This window comes from Zophobas morio, unplaced genomic scaffold (genome assembly GCF_036711695.1).
Source record: "Zophobas morio isolate AGI-343-1 ecotype UQ-CSIRO unplaced genomic scaffold, CSIRO_AGI_Zmor_V1 ptg000021l, whole genome shotgun sequence".
Lineage (NCBI taxonomy): Eukaryota > Metazoa > Arthropoda > Insecta > Coleoptera > Tenebrionidae > Zophobas > Zophobas morio.
Window position 1 is genome coordinate 24,964,528 of NW_026972126.1, and position 18,183 is coordinate 24,982,710.

At 35.8% G+C, this 18,183-nt stretch overlaps 2 protein-coding genes across 2 annotated transcripts; both read left to right on the forward strand.

The window, feature by feature from the left end:
• Positions 1–312: 312 nt before the first annotated feature.
• On the forward strand, positions 313–6,922 carry LOC135132565 (PI-PLC X domain-containing protein 3-like). The gene is made up of 3 exons (XM_064060688.1): positions 313–497; positions 5,921–6,592; positions 6,640–6,922. The coding sequence occupies exons 1-3, from the start codon at positions 407–409 to the stop codon at positions 6,834–6,836; spliced, it is 960 nt and encodes a 319-aa protein (XP_063916758.1). The 5' UTR covers positions 313–406; the 3' UTR covers positions 6,837–6,922.
• Positions 6,923–7,028: 106 nt separating this feature from the next.
• LOC135132564 (PI-PLC X domain-containing protein 3-like) lies at positions 7,029–8,806 on the forward strand. Its single transcript, XM_064060687.1, has 4 exons — positions 7,029–7,361; positions 7,405–7,706; positions 7,918–8,290; positions 8,343–8,806. The coding sequence occupies exons 1-4, from the start codon at positions 7,190–7,192 to the stop codon at positions 8,555–8,557; spliced, it is 1,062 nt and encodes a 353-aa protein (XP_063916757.1). The 5' UTR covers positions 7,029–7,189; the 3' UTR covers positions 8,558–8,806.
• The last annotated feature ends 9,377 nt before the right edge of the window (positions 8,807–18,183 follow it).

Genomic DNA, 18,183 nt, shown 5'->3' on the forward strand with positions numbered 1-18,183 from the left:
CGTCACGGTTTTATTTTTCGCGCCATTTTCAAATTTCGTATGATTCCGATTGGCTTAAATTTTCGAAAGTTGTGACGTCAGCCTTATTATTATGCTACTTTCGTCAGATTTAGAGAAACATAGTTGTAATATAAAAAGCTACGTTAAACCCAGGCCTACAATCATATCTTTATTTTTTTTTAATTTATTAGACTAGACAATGTAAGATAACTTCAGTAAAAACCTTATATAGAGCATCATTTGTTCGATAAAGCAAAAAAAAACAATTTTTTTGTCTCGCCCGGAACAAAGAAAACAAAACAAGTTTATTGATAATCGCAAAAACAAAGCGATAAATTCCTTTATTTCCAAATACATATGATTTCCGAACAATATTTTATACTCAGTTGTGAATTGGCAACCGAAAATGTCCAACCTAGCTGCAGACTTGGAACTGTGGATGACCAATCTTCCGCAGTCGTTGAGAACGACACCGCTCATCTATTTAGCAATACCAGGTACAAAAATTCAAACTAACAGTATTTTTAAGGTCGATTTGTAAACTTGTCGCTGTAAGATAAATACGTTCAAGATGAGCAAATTTTAACTTTTCGCCGTTTCACTTTTATGTGCAGTGTAGTCTTTTTTTCACAACAAAAAAGGTAAAAGATGTTTAAAATGGTAAATTTGTATAGGGAAATATCGATTTTGCAGTTAAGCTCCGCCCCTCGATCTAACAACGAATGAAAAATTCGTCACGATTGAGATCGAAACGAATGGGTCTCTTTTGGTTTTCAGTTTTAATTAATACATTTACTTTTCTTTGTATAACACGATTAGTTAAGAACACATTTCACATGGTAATTTCTCGTAGAAAAATAAGAATTTTATAATTAACCTCCGCCTCTTACTTACGTACGGGGCGGAGCCTAATTGCAAAATATTTCCTTATACAAATTTTCCATTTTCCAAGTTCCATATTGTGAAAAGAAGTCTACACATATTAAAACAAAAAAAAACAAAAAGTAAGCCCGCCCGCCCACCCTATCTCAATTGTGATGATTTTTTTTATTCGCTGAGAACCAAGAGGGCGAAGTTTAACTGCAAAATACTAATTTTTTACAATAAATTGAAAACACGTTTTTGAGCAATATATTGCTCAAAGAACACTATGTATATTTAGAAAAAAGTAAATATATAAACCCCGCCCACCCGCCCCATCTCAAGTGTGATGATTTTTATTCTTAGAAACTTAAAACGCGCTTAAAATGGTAATTTTTGTAAGGAAATAAGGAAATATGGATTTTGCAATTAGGCCCCTCCCCTAGGTCTGCCAATGAATGAAAACTTCATTACTATTTTGCAATTAAATTCCGCCATTCATCACAATTGCGATAGGGTGGGTGGGCGGGGCTTATATTTTTCCTTTTTTCTTGATATACATAGTCGTCTTTTCAAAACAAGAAACTTAAAACATACTTAAAATGGTAAATTCTTGTAGATAAATAAGGATCTTGCTATTAAGGCCCGCCCCTCGATCTGATATCGAATAAAAAGTTCATCACAATTGAGAATTGAGATTGGGGCGGGTTTGGATGGGGCCTAATCTTTGGTTTAATTTTTTTCTTAGTTTACGTAGTATTCTTTGAACAAAACGATACAGTTTTTAAATAATTTCTCGTTGAGAAATAACGATTTTGCAGTTAAGCTCCGCCCTCTTGGTTCACGATGAATAAAAAAAATCGTCACAATTGAGATAGGGTAGGTGGGCGGGGCTAAATTTTTCCTTTTTTTTTTCCTAATCTAGCCATCTTTTCACAAAAAGAAACTTAAAACATGGTTAAGATATCCATTTTTGCAAGGAATAAGGAATTTTGCAATTATGGGGCGGATTCTAATTGCATTTTCCTTATACAAATTTTCCATTTTAAACATGCTTTAAGCTTCTTGTAGTGAAAAGAAGTCTATACCATGTTAAAACAAAAAGGCAAAATGTAAGCCCGCCCAGCCGCCCTGTCTCAATTGTGATGATTTTTTTTATTCGCCGTGAATCAAAGGGGCGGAGCTTAACTGCAAAATACTTATTTTTTTACAAGGAATTAAAAACATGCTTTCGAGTATTGTGTTGTTCAAAGATTACTACGTATATTAAGAAAAAAAGGCAAAATACACCCTGCCTACACACCCCATCAGAATTGTGATGATTTTTTATTCTTTGAAACTTAAAACACGTTTAATTCAAATTATAAATTTTTGTAAGGAAATAAGGATTTTGCAATTAAGCTCCGCCCCTAGGTCTGCCAACGAATGAAAAATTCTTTGCTATATAGTTTAGGGCAGGTATGACTGGGGCTTAGGTAATCTTTGGCGTTAATTTTTTCTTAATATACATAGTATTTTTTTGAATAACACGAACATCAAAAATATGTCTTACATGGTAATTTCTTGTAGAGAAATAATAAGAATTTTGCAATTCAATTCCGCTTCTTTGGCTCTCGACGATTAACAAAAAAATCATCACAATTGCGATAGGGTGGGTGGGCGGGGCTTATATTTTTCTTTTTTTTCTTAATATATGTAGTTGTCTTTTCAGAACAAGAAACTTAAAACATGCTTAAAATGGTAAATTCTTGTAGATAAATATGGATTTTGCCATTAAGCCCCGCCCCTCGATCTGATAACGAATAAAAAGTTCATCACAATTGAGAATTGAGATTGGGGCGGATTTGGATGGGGGCTAATCTTTGGTTTCATTTTTTTTCTTCATTTACATAGTATTCTTTGAACAAAACGATGCTCAAAAACATGTTTTAAATTTTTCGTTGAGAAATAACGATTTTGCAGTTAAACTCCGCCCTCTTGGCTCACGATGAATAAAAAAAATCGTCACAATTGAGATAGGGCGGATGGGCGGGGCTAAATTTTTCCTTTTTGTTTTTAATATACATAGCCATCTTTTCACAACAAGAAACGTAAAACATGGTTAAAATAGTTATTTTTGCAAGGAATTAGGGATTTTGCAATTATGGGGCGGAGCCTAATTGCATTTTCCTTATACAAATTTTCCATTTTAAACATGCTTTAAGTTTCTTGTTATGAAAAGAAGTCTACACCATGTTAAAACAAAAAGGCAAAATATAAGCCCGCCCACCCACCCTGTCCCAATTGTAATGATTTTTTTTATTCGCCGTGAATCAAAGGGGCGGAGCTTAACTGCAAAATACTTATTTTTTTACAAGAAATTAAAAACATGCTTTCGAGTATTGTGTTGTTCAAAGATTACTACGTATATTAAGAAAAAAAGGCAAAATACACCCTGCCTTCACACCCCATCAGAATTGTGATGATTTTTTATTCTTTGAAACTTAAAACACGTTTAAAATTATAAATTTTTGTAAGGAAATATGGATTTTGCAATTAAGCTCCGCCCCTAGGTCTGCCAACGAATGAAAACTTCTTTACTATATAGTTTAGGGCAGGTATGAGTGGGGCTTAGGTAATCTTTGGCGTTAATTTTTTCTTAATATACATAGTATTTTTTGAATAACACTAAAGTCAAAAATATGTCTTACATGGTAAATTCTTGTAGAGAAATAATAAGAATTTTGCAATTAAATTCCGCCGCTTGGGCTCTCGAAGATTAAAAAAAATCATTGCAATTGCGATAGGGTGGGTGGGTGGGGCTTATATTTTTGGTTTTTCTTAATATATATGTAGTCGTCTTTTCAGGACAAGAAACTTAAAACATGCTTAAAACGGTAAATTCTTGTAGATAAATATGGATTTTGCCATTAAGCCCCGCCCCTCGATCTGATAACGAATAAAAAATTCATCACAATTTAGAATTGAGATTGGGGCGGGTTTGAATGGGGCCTAATCTTTGGTTTCATTTTTTTCTTAATTTAGATAGTATTCTTTGAACAAAACGATACTCAAAAACATTTTTAAATTTCTCGTTGAGAAATAACGATTTTGCAGTTAAGCTCCGCCCTCTTGGCTCACGATGAATAAAAAAAATCGTCACAATTGAGAGAGGGTGGGTGGGCGGGGCTAAATTTTTCCTTTTTGTTCTTAATATTCATAGCCATCTTTTCACAACAAGAAACTTAAAACATGGTTAAAATGGTTATTTTTGAAAGGAAATAGGGATTTTGCAATTATGGGGCGGAGCCTAATTGCATTTTCCTTATACAAATTTTCCATTTTAAACATGCTTTAAGTTTCTTGTTATGAAAAGAAGTCTACACCATGTTAAAACAAAAAGGCAAAATATAAGCCCGCCCACCCACCCTGTCTCAATTGTGATGATCTTTTTTTATTCGCCGTGAATCAAAGGGGCGGAGCTTAACTGCAAAATACTTATTTTTTACAAGAAATTAAAAACATGTTTTTGAGTATCGTGTTGTTCAAAGAATACTACGTATATTAAGAAAAAATGGAAAAATATAGACCCCGCCCACCCACCCCATCTCAATTATGATGTTTTGTTTTATTCTTAGAATCTTAAAACACGTTTAAAATGGCAAATTTTTCGTAAGAAAATATGGATTTTGCAATTAGGCTCCGCCCCTAGGTATGGCAACGAGTGAAAACTTCATTACTATTTAGGTCAGGGCAGGTATGGGTGGGGCTTAATTTTTGGCTTCAATTTTTTCTTAATATAAATACGTAGTATTCTTTAAATAATACAATACTCAAAAACATGTTTTACATGGCAATTTCTTGTAGAGAACTACTAAAGATTTTGCAATTAAATTCCGCTCCTTTGGCTCTCGACGATTAAAAAAAAATCATCACAATTGAGATAGGGTGGGTGGGCGGGGCTTATATTTTTCCTTTTTTCTGAATATACGTGGTCGTCTTTTCAGAACAAGAAACTTAAAACATATTTAAAATGGTAAATTCTTGTAGATAAATATGGATCTTGCCATTAAGCCCCGCCCCTCGATCGGATAACAAATAAAAAGTTCTTCACAATGGAGAATTGAGGTCGCGGCGGATATGGGTGGAGCCTAATCTTTGGCTTCATTTTTTTCTTAACTTACACAGTATTCTTTGAACAACACGATACTCAAAAACATGTTTTTAATTTCTTGTAGAGAAGTAACGATTTTGCAGTTAAGCTCCACCCTCTTGGCTCACGATGAATAAAAAAAATCATCACAATGGAGATTGGGTGGGTGGGCGGGGCTACATTTTGCCTTTTTTTTCTTAATATGCATAGCCATCTTTTCACAACAAGCAACTTAAAACATGTATAAACTGTTTTTTTCAGAAAACATGGATTTTGCAATTATGGGGCGGAGCTTGATAGCAAAATCGATATTTCCTTACACAGATTTTCCATTTTAAACATGTTTTAAGTTTCTTATTGTGAAAAGAAGTCTACACCATGTTAAAATAAAAAGGCAAAATGTAAGCCCGCCCACCCGCCCTGTCTCCATTGTGATCATTTTTATCTGCAAAATACTTATTTCTTTATAAGAAATTAAAAACATGTTTTTTAGTATCGTGTTGTTCAAAGAATACTGTGTTTTAAGAAAAAAGCCAAAATATAGACCCCGCCCACCCACCCCATCTTAATTGTGATTTTTTTTATTCTTATAAACTTTAAAACACGTTTAAAATGGTACATTTTTGTAAGGAAATATGGATTTTGCAATTAGGCTCCGCCCCTAGGTCTGCCCACGAATGAAAACTTCATTACCGTTATTTGAACAACATGATACTCAAAAACATGTTTTTAATTTCTCGTAGATAAATAAGGATTTTACAGTTAAGCTCCGCCCTCTTGGCTCACGACGAATAAAAAAAATCATCACAATTGAGACAGGGTGGGTGGGCGGGGCTACATTTTGCCTTGTTTTATTAATATGTGCAGACTTATTTCAACAACAAGAAACTTAAAAGATGAACAGCAAGCTTATAAATTCCATTTTAGGTTCCCACGACAGCGGAACCTTCGATATCTCCCCAGCCTCAGATGTAGCCCCCGACGCTGAACCCATCCTCCAAATTCTGAGCGTCCTGGGTTGCGTGGTTAAAGAAATTCTAACCCAGTGGTCTCTCACCCAATACTACACCATCCGACAACAACTATACCGAGGAATCAGATACTTCGACTTTAGAATCGCCACCAAGAAGAGTAAAGACTTGTTTTATTTCGTGCACGGGTTGTATTCAGAAGAGGTCATCGTGGAACTGGAAGAAATCAAGGATTTTCTGGAGCAGCACCCAAAAGAGATTGTGATTCTCGACTGCCAGCACTTCTACGGGTTGGAAACCTACGACCACAAGCGGTTCGTGCACCTTTTGGGCACCGTTTTCGGGGAAAAACTGTTACCGTATAGTAGTGATATGAAAAACATCACGCTAGATTCCATGAGCGAAGACCAGCGCCAAGTTATTGTTATTTACAGAGAAAGTCCTCCAGGAGTGGTAAACCCGTTCTGGCCGTCGCAAAGCTTCCCGAATCCCTGGGGCGACAAAATCGTGGCTTCGAACCTCATCGACTATTTAAATGAACAACTGAAACTCAGGGATTATTCGTTGGGTTATGTTTCGCAGTGTATTTTAACACCGAGTGCTTCATATATTTTGCGACATCTGTGCAGTAAGTACGAATCAAAAGTAACTACGAGTTTCAATGTCGATTTTAAGGTAATTTGTACAGTAAATGTTTTCTACCTCTGGAAGAAAAAAAGTATGAGTGGTTGAATAGTCAAACTCCGGGCCCTACGGGTATTAATATTGTGATTTCCGACTTCGTGGACCATGGGGACGACCAATTTCCTCGTACTGTGGTCAACTTGAATGAGAAATTATTGGATAGTAACCAAAATTTGAGTAACGCTTAATCCATTTATCTATGTATGTACTCCGTATTTTACTACGCAAATATTTAAATAAGTATGTGATAATAAATAAAAAATATGGCTTGCTATCTTCGTGTAATTCAGAGGATGTGACTCGCCACATTCTTTGCATTGTTAATTTAAGGTAAATAGGCACTTAAAATACTTGGCTAAACACTCATTAAATCATTTATACAACAAAGAAAACATCGCGCAACGTGAAAAACATGCAACAATTACGAAATAATAAACAACAATTCTAAGTAATGCGAATTCGAACTAATGACATCGCGCGCATAATAATGAGTGACCTCATTATATTTCCGCAAAAAACCCAAACAATGGGCAGTTAATCAATGTTAATTCCACTTCTCCCACAATTTCCCACCAAATCCAGCAAAATGGACACCCTTGAAGTCTCCCTCAACCCAACCATGGAAACAGATGTAGCCAAAGATTTAGAACTTTGGATGACAAACTTGCCTCAGAAGCTAAGAACGACCCCAATTATACACTTAGCTATTCCAGGTAATTTCATTTATTATAGACTTGAAGTAAATTAGCGTTGTAGGGTCTCACGATAGCACCACTTATGGCATCACATCAAAATCAAAAATAGCCCCAGACGCGGAACCCATTTACAAGTGGCTGAGGTTCCTAGGCCCCATTTTCAAAAAAGTCATGGTCAACTGGTCAAAAACCCAGACGGTCACAGTCACCCTACAGCTCCAAAGTGGAATCCGATACTTTGACTTGAGAATCTCCACCAAGGAGAAGGACGACCATTTTTACTTCGTCCATGGGTTGTATGGGGACGAGGTGGCCAAAATCCTCGACGAAATCAAAGAATTCCTTGAAACTCACCCGAAAGAGGTGTGAATCATAACCTCACTTTGTAACTACTAACTGACTTTTCACACCCTCAAGACCTCAAATGTCGAAAGTTTCACCCACCATTCTTGTCTCCATCGCTTAATCACCTCTATGTTTTTATTATTGTTGTTGTTGTTTCGTAAAACAACAAAACAAGAAACATAACCCCACTTATAACATAACCTCACTATAATTAAATTGTTTTTGCTAGGTTGTGATCCTCGACTGCCAGCACTTCTACGCCTTCCAGCAGAGCGACCATGAGCGTCTTATGTACCTCCTCACGTCCACCTTCGGCCACAAGCTGCTCCCCTACATGTCCCACATGGAGCACATTTCCCTGCAATACATGACGGAGTGTCGCTACCAAGTCATCGTAGTCTATAGGTCGGACGCCGCCAGGTTCGGGCAGCCCCTATTGTGGCCGGCTGTCTGCTTCCGTAACCCGTGGGCCGAAACGGTCTCCATTCCCAAGTTGATAACGTTTTTGACTGACACCCTGAAAAGTAGGAATCCCTCCATGGGTTTTGTTTCGCAGTGCGTCTTAACCCCGACGACTTGGTTCGTCGTTAAGCACTTGTTTAGTGAGTACGGAGTTGTGGGGGCGACATTTTTATTTTAATTTGGTATTTTTAGGTTGTTTGAAGAAGCAGTGTTTGCTGCCGCTGCAGAGGGACAAGTATAAGTGGTTGAGGATGCAGCGGCCGGGACGTGGGGGGCTCAATATCGTGATTTCGGATTTCGCGGAGTTTGAGGATGGGAGGTTTGCGAGGGCTGTGGTTGGGTTGAATCGGAAGTTGTTGAGGGAGGGGGAGAGGGATGAATTGACGCCCATTGATGGGGGCCGATAAGTCTTGCCTGAGTGATAACATCAATTTTGTATTGTTTTATGTTTTTAAGTCTTTTAGTAATTAACAATCATATTTTTGTATAATTTTTATTTATAATTGTATTTTAATGTTATGTATGTTGTTCAAAATGTATTTGTGATAAATATGCCTTTATTGCCTTTAATGCCGACATTCTGTGTAAAATGTTATACTTTAACCAGTACTGTGATGTATCTAGAGTAATACGTAATAAATTAATATAATCGTTAACAGTTGTTTTTATTTCTTAACGTTGGTTTGTGTGTGTGGGACATTGTAACATTGCTGCCAATAATTCAGGACTGCCAACCCAAAAATTTGCATTAGTAGTCACTAGGTACTGTATTATTGGAGGGATTTTATCTTTTTTTCCTAACAAGAAACTGACAACATGTTTAGCTTTCCTGTTATTGAAAAAAAATTCTATATATAAAAAAAAACAAAAATTAAACCCCACCCACCCACCCATCCCGATCTCAATTGTGATGAGTTTTTCATTCCTAATTAGACTGAAGGGCGGAGTTTAATTACAAAATCCTCATTTCTCTACAAGAAATTATCATATGTGGTGTGTTTTTACATCAATATTTCTCTAAAATATTCTACTCTTTTCAAAACATATTTCATATGGCAATTTCTAGTAATGAAATGAGGATGTGTCTATTTAAATTTCACCCTTGAGCTCATGATGAATAAGACATTCATCACAATTGAGAAGGGGTGGGTGGGCGGGGCTAATATTTTGTCCATTTTTTCGTAATATACGCAGTCTTCTTTTCCTAACAAGAAATTGACAACATGTTTAACTAACCTGTTGTTGAAAAAAAAATTTATATATAGGCAAATATTTTTTTTTTCTTAATAGACGTAGTCTTTCTACAACAAAAAACTGAAAACATGTTTAAAATGGTAAATTTTTGTAGGGAAATATTGATTTTGCAGTTGCGCTCCGCCCCTCGGTCTGACAACAGATGAAATGTTAAACACGATTGAGATCGTCACGGAAGGGTGGGGCTTAATCTTTGACTATAATTTATACTTAACATACATAGCATTTTTTGAAGAACACGATTTTCAAAAACATGTAAATACATGATAATTTCTTGTAGAAAATTAAGGTTTTCAAGCTCCACCCCCTTGGCTCACGATGAATAAAAAAAAGTCATCAAATTTACCCTTTTAAATATGTTTTCAGTTTCTTGTAAAAGTACAAAACTACGTGCATATATTAAGAAACACAATGTAAAATTCAAACCCCGCCCACCCGCCAACATCTCAATTATGGTAACGTTTTTATTCGTTGTCAGCCGAAGGGCGGAGCTTATCTGCAAAATACTTATTTCTCTACAAAAAACTGCGAGCTGTTTTTGAGTAACATGTTGTTGAAAGGAAACTAGATATGTTAAGAAAAAAAGTCAAAAAAATATGCCCCACCCACCCGCCCCAGTCTCAAGTGTGATGAATTTCTCATTGGTTGTCAGACCGAGGGGCAGAGCTTAACTGTAAAATCGATGTTTTCCGACAAAAATTTAAACACGTTGTAAATAATTTGTCGTAGAAAGAAGATTATTAAAATTTAAGCCCCACCCACCCGCCGCCATGTCAAATGTAACGATGCGAGTGCGGGGGCGGAGTTTAATTTTTCTATAAGAACCCACCCTGATCTCAGTTGTGATGTATTTTTCACCAGAACATGTTTTAAGTATTATCATATTCTCAAAAATAGACCATTTTGAAAAAAAGAAGACTGTGTCTCTTCTCTACTATGTCAACAAATCATGTTTCACATGGTAATTTCTTGTAGAGAAAGAAAGATTTTGCAGTTAAGCTCCGCCCGATTGACTCACGACGCATAAAAAAATCATCACAATTGAGATGGGGTGGGTGGGCGGGGCTTATATTTTTTTTTGTTTCTTTATACACGTAGTCATCTTTTCACGACAAGAACTTAAAACATGTTTCAAATGGTAAATTTTTGTAGGGAAATATTGATTTTGCAGTTACGCTTCGCCCCTCGGTCTAATAACAAATGAAAAATTCATTACGATTGAGATCGTCAGGGAAGGGTGGGCCTTAATCTTTGGCTATAATTTATACTTAACATACATAGCATTTTTTGAAGAACACGATTTTCAAAAACATGTAAATACATGATAATTTCTTGTAGAAAATTAAGGTTTTCAAGCTCCACCCCCTTGGCTCACGATGAATAAAAATAATCATCAAATTTACCCTTTTAAACATGTTTTCAGTTTCTTGTAAAAAACAGAACTACGTGCATGTGTTAAGAAAAACAACGTAATATTCAAACCCCGCCCACCCACCCTCGTCTCGATTGGGATAACGTTTTTATTAGTTGTGAGCCGAAGGGCGAAGCTTAACTGCAAAATTCTTGTTTCTCTACAAAAAACTACGAGCTGTTTTTGAGTAACATGTTTTTGAAAGGAAACTAGATATGTTAAGAAAAAAAGTCAAAAAATATGCCCCACCCACCCGCCCCAGTTTCAATTGTGATGAATTTCTCATTGGTTCTCAGACCGAGGGGCAGAGCTTAACTGTAAAATCGATGTTTTCCAACAAAAATTTAAACACGTTTTAAATATCTTGTCGTGGAAAGAAGATTATGTATATTCAGAAACGAAGGCAAAATTTAAGCCCCGCCCACCCGCCGCCATGTCAATTGTAACGATCTTATTCGTTATGACCCGAGGGGCGGAGTTGAATCGCAAAATCCTTATTTCTGTATAAGAATTTACCGTCTGAAACATGTTTTTAAGAATGATGGTGTTGAAAGAAACCTGTATATACTACTAAAAAAAAAACAAACAAAAATAAAGCCCCACCCACCCACCCTGATCTCAGTTGTGATGCATTTTTCACTAAAACATGTTTTAAGTACTATCGTATTGTCAAAAATTGACAATTTTGAAAAAAAGAAGACTGTGTAGCCCTCCCTCACCTACTATGTCAACAAATCATGTTTCACATGGCAATTTCTTGTAGGGAAAGAAATATTTTGCATTTAAGCTCCGCCCAATTGACTCACGACGCATAAAAAAAATCATCACAATTGAGATAGGGTGGGTGGGCGGGGCTTATATTTTTTATATGTTTCTTTATACACGTAGTCATCTTTTCACAACAAGAACTTACATGTTTCAAATGATAAACTTTTGTAGGGTAATATTGATTTTGCAGTTACGCTCCGCCCCTCGGTCTAACAACAAATGAAAAATTCATCACGATTGAGATCGTCACGGAAGGGTGGGGCTTAATCTTTGGCTATAATTTTTATTTAACATAATACATAGCACTTTTTGACGAACACGATATTCAAAAACAAATAAGTACATGATAATTTCTTGTAGAAAAATAAGTCTTTCAAGCTCCACCCCCTTGGCTCACGATGAGTAAAAAAAATCATCAAACTTACCCTTTTAAACATGTTTTCAGTTTCTTGTAAAAAACAAAACTACGTGCATATATTAAGAAAAACAATGTAAAATTCAAACCCCGCCCACCCAGCCTCGTCTCGATTGGGATAACGTTTTTATTCGTTGTGAGCCGAAGGGCGGAGCTTAACTGCAAAATTCTTGTTTCTCTACAAAAAACTACGAGCTGTTTTTCAGTAACATGTTATAAAAAGGAAACTAGATATGTTAAGAAAAAAGTCAAAAAAATATGCCCCACCCACCCGCCCAGTCTCAATTGTGATGAATTTCTCATTGGTTGTTAGACAGAGGGGCAGAGCTTAATTGCAAAATCGATGTTTTCCGACAAAAATTTAAACAAGTTTTAAATATTTTGTCGTGGAAAGAAGATTATGTATATTTAGAAACGAAAGCAAAATTTAAGCCCCGCCCACCCGCCGCCAAGTCAATTGTAACGATGTGAGTCCGGGGGCGGAGTTTAATTTTTCTATAAGAACTTGCCGTCTGAAACATGTTTTTAAGAATGGTGGTGCTGAAAGAAACCTGTATATATTAATAAAAAAAAAGTAAAGATTGTGGTTTAATTAAAAATTTTAGTCCTGTTTTGAGAAGATAGACTCATTCGAATCAAACTCACTTCTACGTGACATTCTTTCGATGTATAAACACAAATAAACACTTGAGCTTCAGATTGCTATTACCTACTGCTGAAGGACAAGAGGTGTTATTTATGCCTATGGTTTTTACTTTACAGCGGTTATCACAAAACTAAAATCGTAAAATCAAATATTATAATTTTTTTAAAGAGCTGGATTTGACAAGCTGTACTTTATGGGCGAGGAAAGTTCTGCCAAAGTAATCTTCGATCAATTTTTTAAGTATGGTGTTGGAAAGAACCTGTATATATTACGAAAAAAAGACAAAAATAAAGCCCCGCCCACCCGCCCCGATCTCAGTTGTGATACATTTTTCACTAAAACATGTTTAAGTATTAAGACTTTGTAACCTTCTCTCCCCTACTATGTCAACAAATCACGTTTCACATGGCAATTTCTTGTAGAGAAAGAAAGATTTTGCAGTTAAGCTTCGCCCAATTTGCTCACGACCCATATAAAAAATCCTTACAATTGAGATGGGGTGGGTGGGTGGGGCTTATATTTTCTTATGTTTCTTTATACACGCAGTCATATTTTCACAACAAGAACTTAAACATGTTTCAAATGGCAAATTTTTGTAGGGAAATATTGATTTTGCAGTTGCGCTCCGCCCCTCGGTCTAACAACAAATGAAAAATTCAGCACGATCGAGATCGTCACGGAAGGGTGGGGCTTAATCTTTGACTATAATTTCTACTTAACATACATAGCATTTTTTGAAGAACACGATATTCAAAAATATGTAAATACATTATAATTTCTTGTAGAAAATTAAGGTTTTCAAGCTCCACCCCCTTGACTCACGATGAATAAAAAAAATCATCAAATTTTCCCTTTTAAACATGTTTTCAGTTTCTTGTAAAAAACAAAACTACGTGCATATATTAAGAAAAACAATGTAAAATTCAAACCCCGCCCACCCACCCTCACCTCAATTGGGATAACAGTTTTATTGGTTGTGAGCCGAAGGGCGGAGCTTAACTGCAAAATGCTTATTTCTCTACGAAAAACTACGAGCTGTTTTTGAGTAACTTGGTTGAAAGGAAACTAGATATGTAAAGAAAAAAAACTCAAAAAATATGCCCCACCCACACGCCCCAGTCTCAATCGTGATGAATTTTTCATTGGTTGTCAGACCAAGGGGCAGAGCTTAACTGTAAAATCGATGTTTTCCGACAAAAATTTAAACACGTTGTAAATAACTTGTCGTGAAAAGAAGATTATGTATATTCAGAAACGAAGGCAAAATTTAAGCCCCACCCACCCGCCGCCATGTCAAATGTAACGATGCGAGTGCGGGGGCGGAGTTTAATTTTTCTATAAGAACCCACCCTGATCTCAGTTGTGATGTATTTTTCACCAGAACATGTTTTAAGTATTATCACATTCTCAAAAATAGACCATTTTGAAAAAAAGAAGACTGTGTCTCTCCTCTACTATGTCAACAAATCATGTTTCACATGGTAATTTCTTGTAGAGAAAGAAAGATTTTGCAGTTAAGCTCCGCCCGATTGACTCACGACGCATATAAAAAATCATTACAATTGAGATAGGGTGGGTGGGCGGGGCTTATATTTTCTTTTGTTTCTTTATACACGTAGTCATCTTTTCACGACAAGAACTTAAAACATGTTTCAAATGGTAAATTTTTGTAGGGAAATATTGATTTTGCAGTTACGCTCCGCCCCTCGGTCTAACAACAAATGAAAAATTCATCACGATTGAGATCGTCACGAAAGGGTGGGTCTTAATCTTTGGCTATAATTTATATTTAACACAAATAGCATTTTTTGAATAACACGATATTCAAAAACATGTAAATACATGATAATTTCTTGTAGAAAATGAAGGCTTTCAAGCTCCACCCTCTTGGTTCACGATGAATAAAAAAAATCATCAAATTTACCCTTTTAAACATGTTTTTAGTTTCTTGTAAAAAACAAAACTACGTGCATATATTAAGAAAAACAATGTAAAATTCAAACCCCGCCCACCCACCCTCGTCTCGATTGGGATAACGGTTTTATTAGTTGTGAGCCAAAGGGCGGAGCTTAACTGCAAAATGCTTATTTTTCTACAAAAAAAACTACGAGCTGTTTTTGAGTAACTTGGTTGAAAGGAAACTAGATATATGTTAAGAAAAAAAGTCAAAAAATATGCCCCACCCACCCGCCTCAGTCTCAATTGTGATGAATTTCTCATTGGTTGTCAGACCGAGGGGCAGAGCTTAACTGTAAAATCGATGTTTTCCAACAAAAATTTAAACACGTTGTAAATAACTTGTCGTGGAAAGAAGATTATGTATATTCAGAAACGAAGGCAAAATTTAAGCCCCGCCCACCCGCCGCCATGTCAATTGTAACGATCTTATTCGTTGTGACCCGAGGGGCGGAGTTTAATGGCAAAATCCTTATTTCTGTATAAGAATTTACCGTCTGAAACATGTTTTTAAGAATGATGGTGTTGAAAGAAACCTGTATATACTACGAAAAAAAAAACAAACAAAAATAAAGCCCCACCCACCCACCCTGATCTCAGTTGTGATGCATTTTTCACTAAAACATGTTTTAAGTACTATCGTATTGTCAAAAATTGACAATTTTGAAAAAAAGAAGACTGTGTAGCCCTCTCTCACCTACTATGTCAACAAATCATGTTTCACATGGCAATTTCTTGTAGGGAAAGAAATATTTTGCATTTAAGCTTATCATCACAATTGAGATAGGGTGGGTGGGCGGGGCTTATATTTTTTATATGTTTCTTTATACACGTAGTCATCTTTTCACAACAAGAACTTACATGTTCCAAATGATAAACTTTTGTTGGGTAATATTGATTTTGCAGTTACGCTCCGCCCCTCGGTCTAACAACAAATGAAAAATTCATCACGATTGAGATCGTCACGGAAGGGTGGGGCTTAATCTTTGGCTATAATTTTTATTTAACATAATACATAGCACTTTTTGACGAACACGATATTCAGAAACAAATAAGTACATGATAATTTCTTGTAGAAAAATAAGTCTTTCAAGCTCCACCCCCTTGGCTCACGATGAGTAAAAAAAATCATCAAACTTACCCTTTTAAACATGTTTTCAGTTTCTTGTAAAAAACAAAACTACGTGCATATATTAAGAAAAACAATGTAAAATTCAAACCCCGCCCACCCAGCCTCGTCTCGATTGGGATAACGTTTTTATTCGTTGTGAGCCGAAGGGCGGAGCTTAACTGCAAAATTCTTGTTTCTCTACAAAAAACTACGAGCTGTTTTTAAGTAACATGTTGTTGAAAAAAACTATATAAGTTAAGAAAAAAAGTAAAAAAATTATGCCCCACCCACCCGCCCCAGTCTCAATTGTGATGAATTTTTCATTCGTTGTCACACCGAGGGGCGGAGTTTAATTTCAAAATCCTTATTTCTGTACAAGAACTTACCGTCTGAAACATGTTTTTAAGAATGACGAAGTTTAAATAAACTTGTATATATTACGAAAAAAAAAGCAAAAATGAAGCCCCACCCGGCCGCACTGATTTCAGTTGTGACCCATTTTTCACTAAAACATGTTTTAAATTTATCATATTGTTAAAAATAGACCATTTTGAAAAAAGAAGACTGTGTAACCCTCTCTACCGTACTATGTCAACAAATCATATTTCATATGATAATTTCTTGCAAAGAAAGAAAAATTTTGCAGTTAAGCTTCGCCCACGGGGCTCACGACGAATAAAAAAATCATCACAATTGAGATGGGGTGGGTGGGCGGGGCTTATATTATACTTTATTTCTTTACACACGTAGTCATCTTTTCACAACAAGAAGTTAAAACATGGTAAATTTTTGTAGGGAAATATTGATTTGTTGTGCTCCGCCTCTCGGTCTGACAACAAATGAAAAATTCATCACGATTGAGATCGTCATGGAAGGGTGGGGCTTAATTTTGGCTTTATTTTTTACTTAATATACATTGTATTTTTTGAAAAAGACGATATTCAAAAGCGTGTTGTACATGATAATTTCTTGTAGAGAAATAAGCTCCACCCCCTTGGCTCACGATGAATAAAAAAAATCGTCACAATTAAAATAGGGTGGGTGGGGGGGCTTATGTTTATTTACCCTTTTAAATATGTTTTCAGTTTCTTGTAAAAAGAAAACTACGTATTAAGAAAAACAATGTAAAATTGAAACCCCGCCCACCCGCCCTCGTCTCAATTGTGGTAACATTGTTATTCGTTGTGAGCCGAAGGGCGGAGCTTAACTGCAAAATGCTTATTTCTCTATAAAAAACTACGAAGTGTTTTTTAATAACATGTTATTGAAAGGAAACTATATATGTTAAGAAAGAAAGTCAAAAAATATGCCCCACCCACCCGCCCCAGTCTCAATTGTGATGAATTTTTCATTGGATGTCACACCGAGGGACATAACCTAATTGTAAAATCGATGTTTCCCGACAAAAATTTAAACATGTAAATATCTTGTCGTGGAAGGAAAATTATGTATTAAGAGAAAAAAATCATGAATCAGTCAGTTTATTGTATTGAATAAATCAAAATATGGTAAAATATATACTTCAGAAGAGAGGGAAGTTCTATCGAAATAAGTTTTGACTAATTTTTTGTATAGTATGCGGTTTAGTTAATTTTAGGATATTTTTTATTCAGCGTGTAGGCAACCAACAATACTGATGTGCGTCATTACCAAACCACAGACTTAATCGATATTTAATGGTTGTGCCAAATATTGTGGAATCTGTCCCACTTGTCTGGAAACTTTTTTATTAATAGACACAATTTTCAAAGATAAAGTTCGGACGGCCTTAACAAAAATACAGAATTATTTTGTTTGAATATACACAAAAATAACACTAGGTAGCAAAATTTTGACTACTGCTTTAGCCTTGTTTAGTAGTTAGATTCTGAATCAAAATGATGTTTCCGAGAATGTTTCCAATACTAACTTATAAATAAAAAAAAAACTTTATCTCTAAAAATTTTGAAACTTTCCTCCGCTGTATCTCATCAAGACCATAAAAGTACGTTTATAGATATTCGGTATCTGCGCCGATTACACTCACAAAAATAAAACTACGTCGTCTAGTTCAAACTCATCCTCAGTTTATAATCGCCTAAACCCAATTCCAACAGCGGCACTTCGAAAAGCAAACTTCTGCGCCAACTCAAATAGCCATTGTTTACAATTACAAAAATTACAATTAAATTTACGATCCCGTTTAATTAAACAAAACCTTCGTTCGGCTTAGTCCAGCGCCGGCTAAAAATTCCAGGATCGTACTCGGCCGCAAACGTGCCCGATAACCAAGAGACAAAATAGCGATTAGCGGCACGTTTGAGCGATGTCGCGCTAATAACGCACGATTTATTTCCACAAACAACGCACAGAAAAACATATTTTGTAACAATGCAACTAAAAATATTTTCAAAGAGCGCAGATAAATCCATACAAACAAAGTATTAATAATTTGTTATTATCGCAAAAAAGTCGGTGAACTTGGCCGTGCTG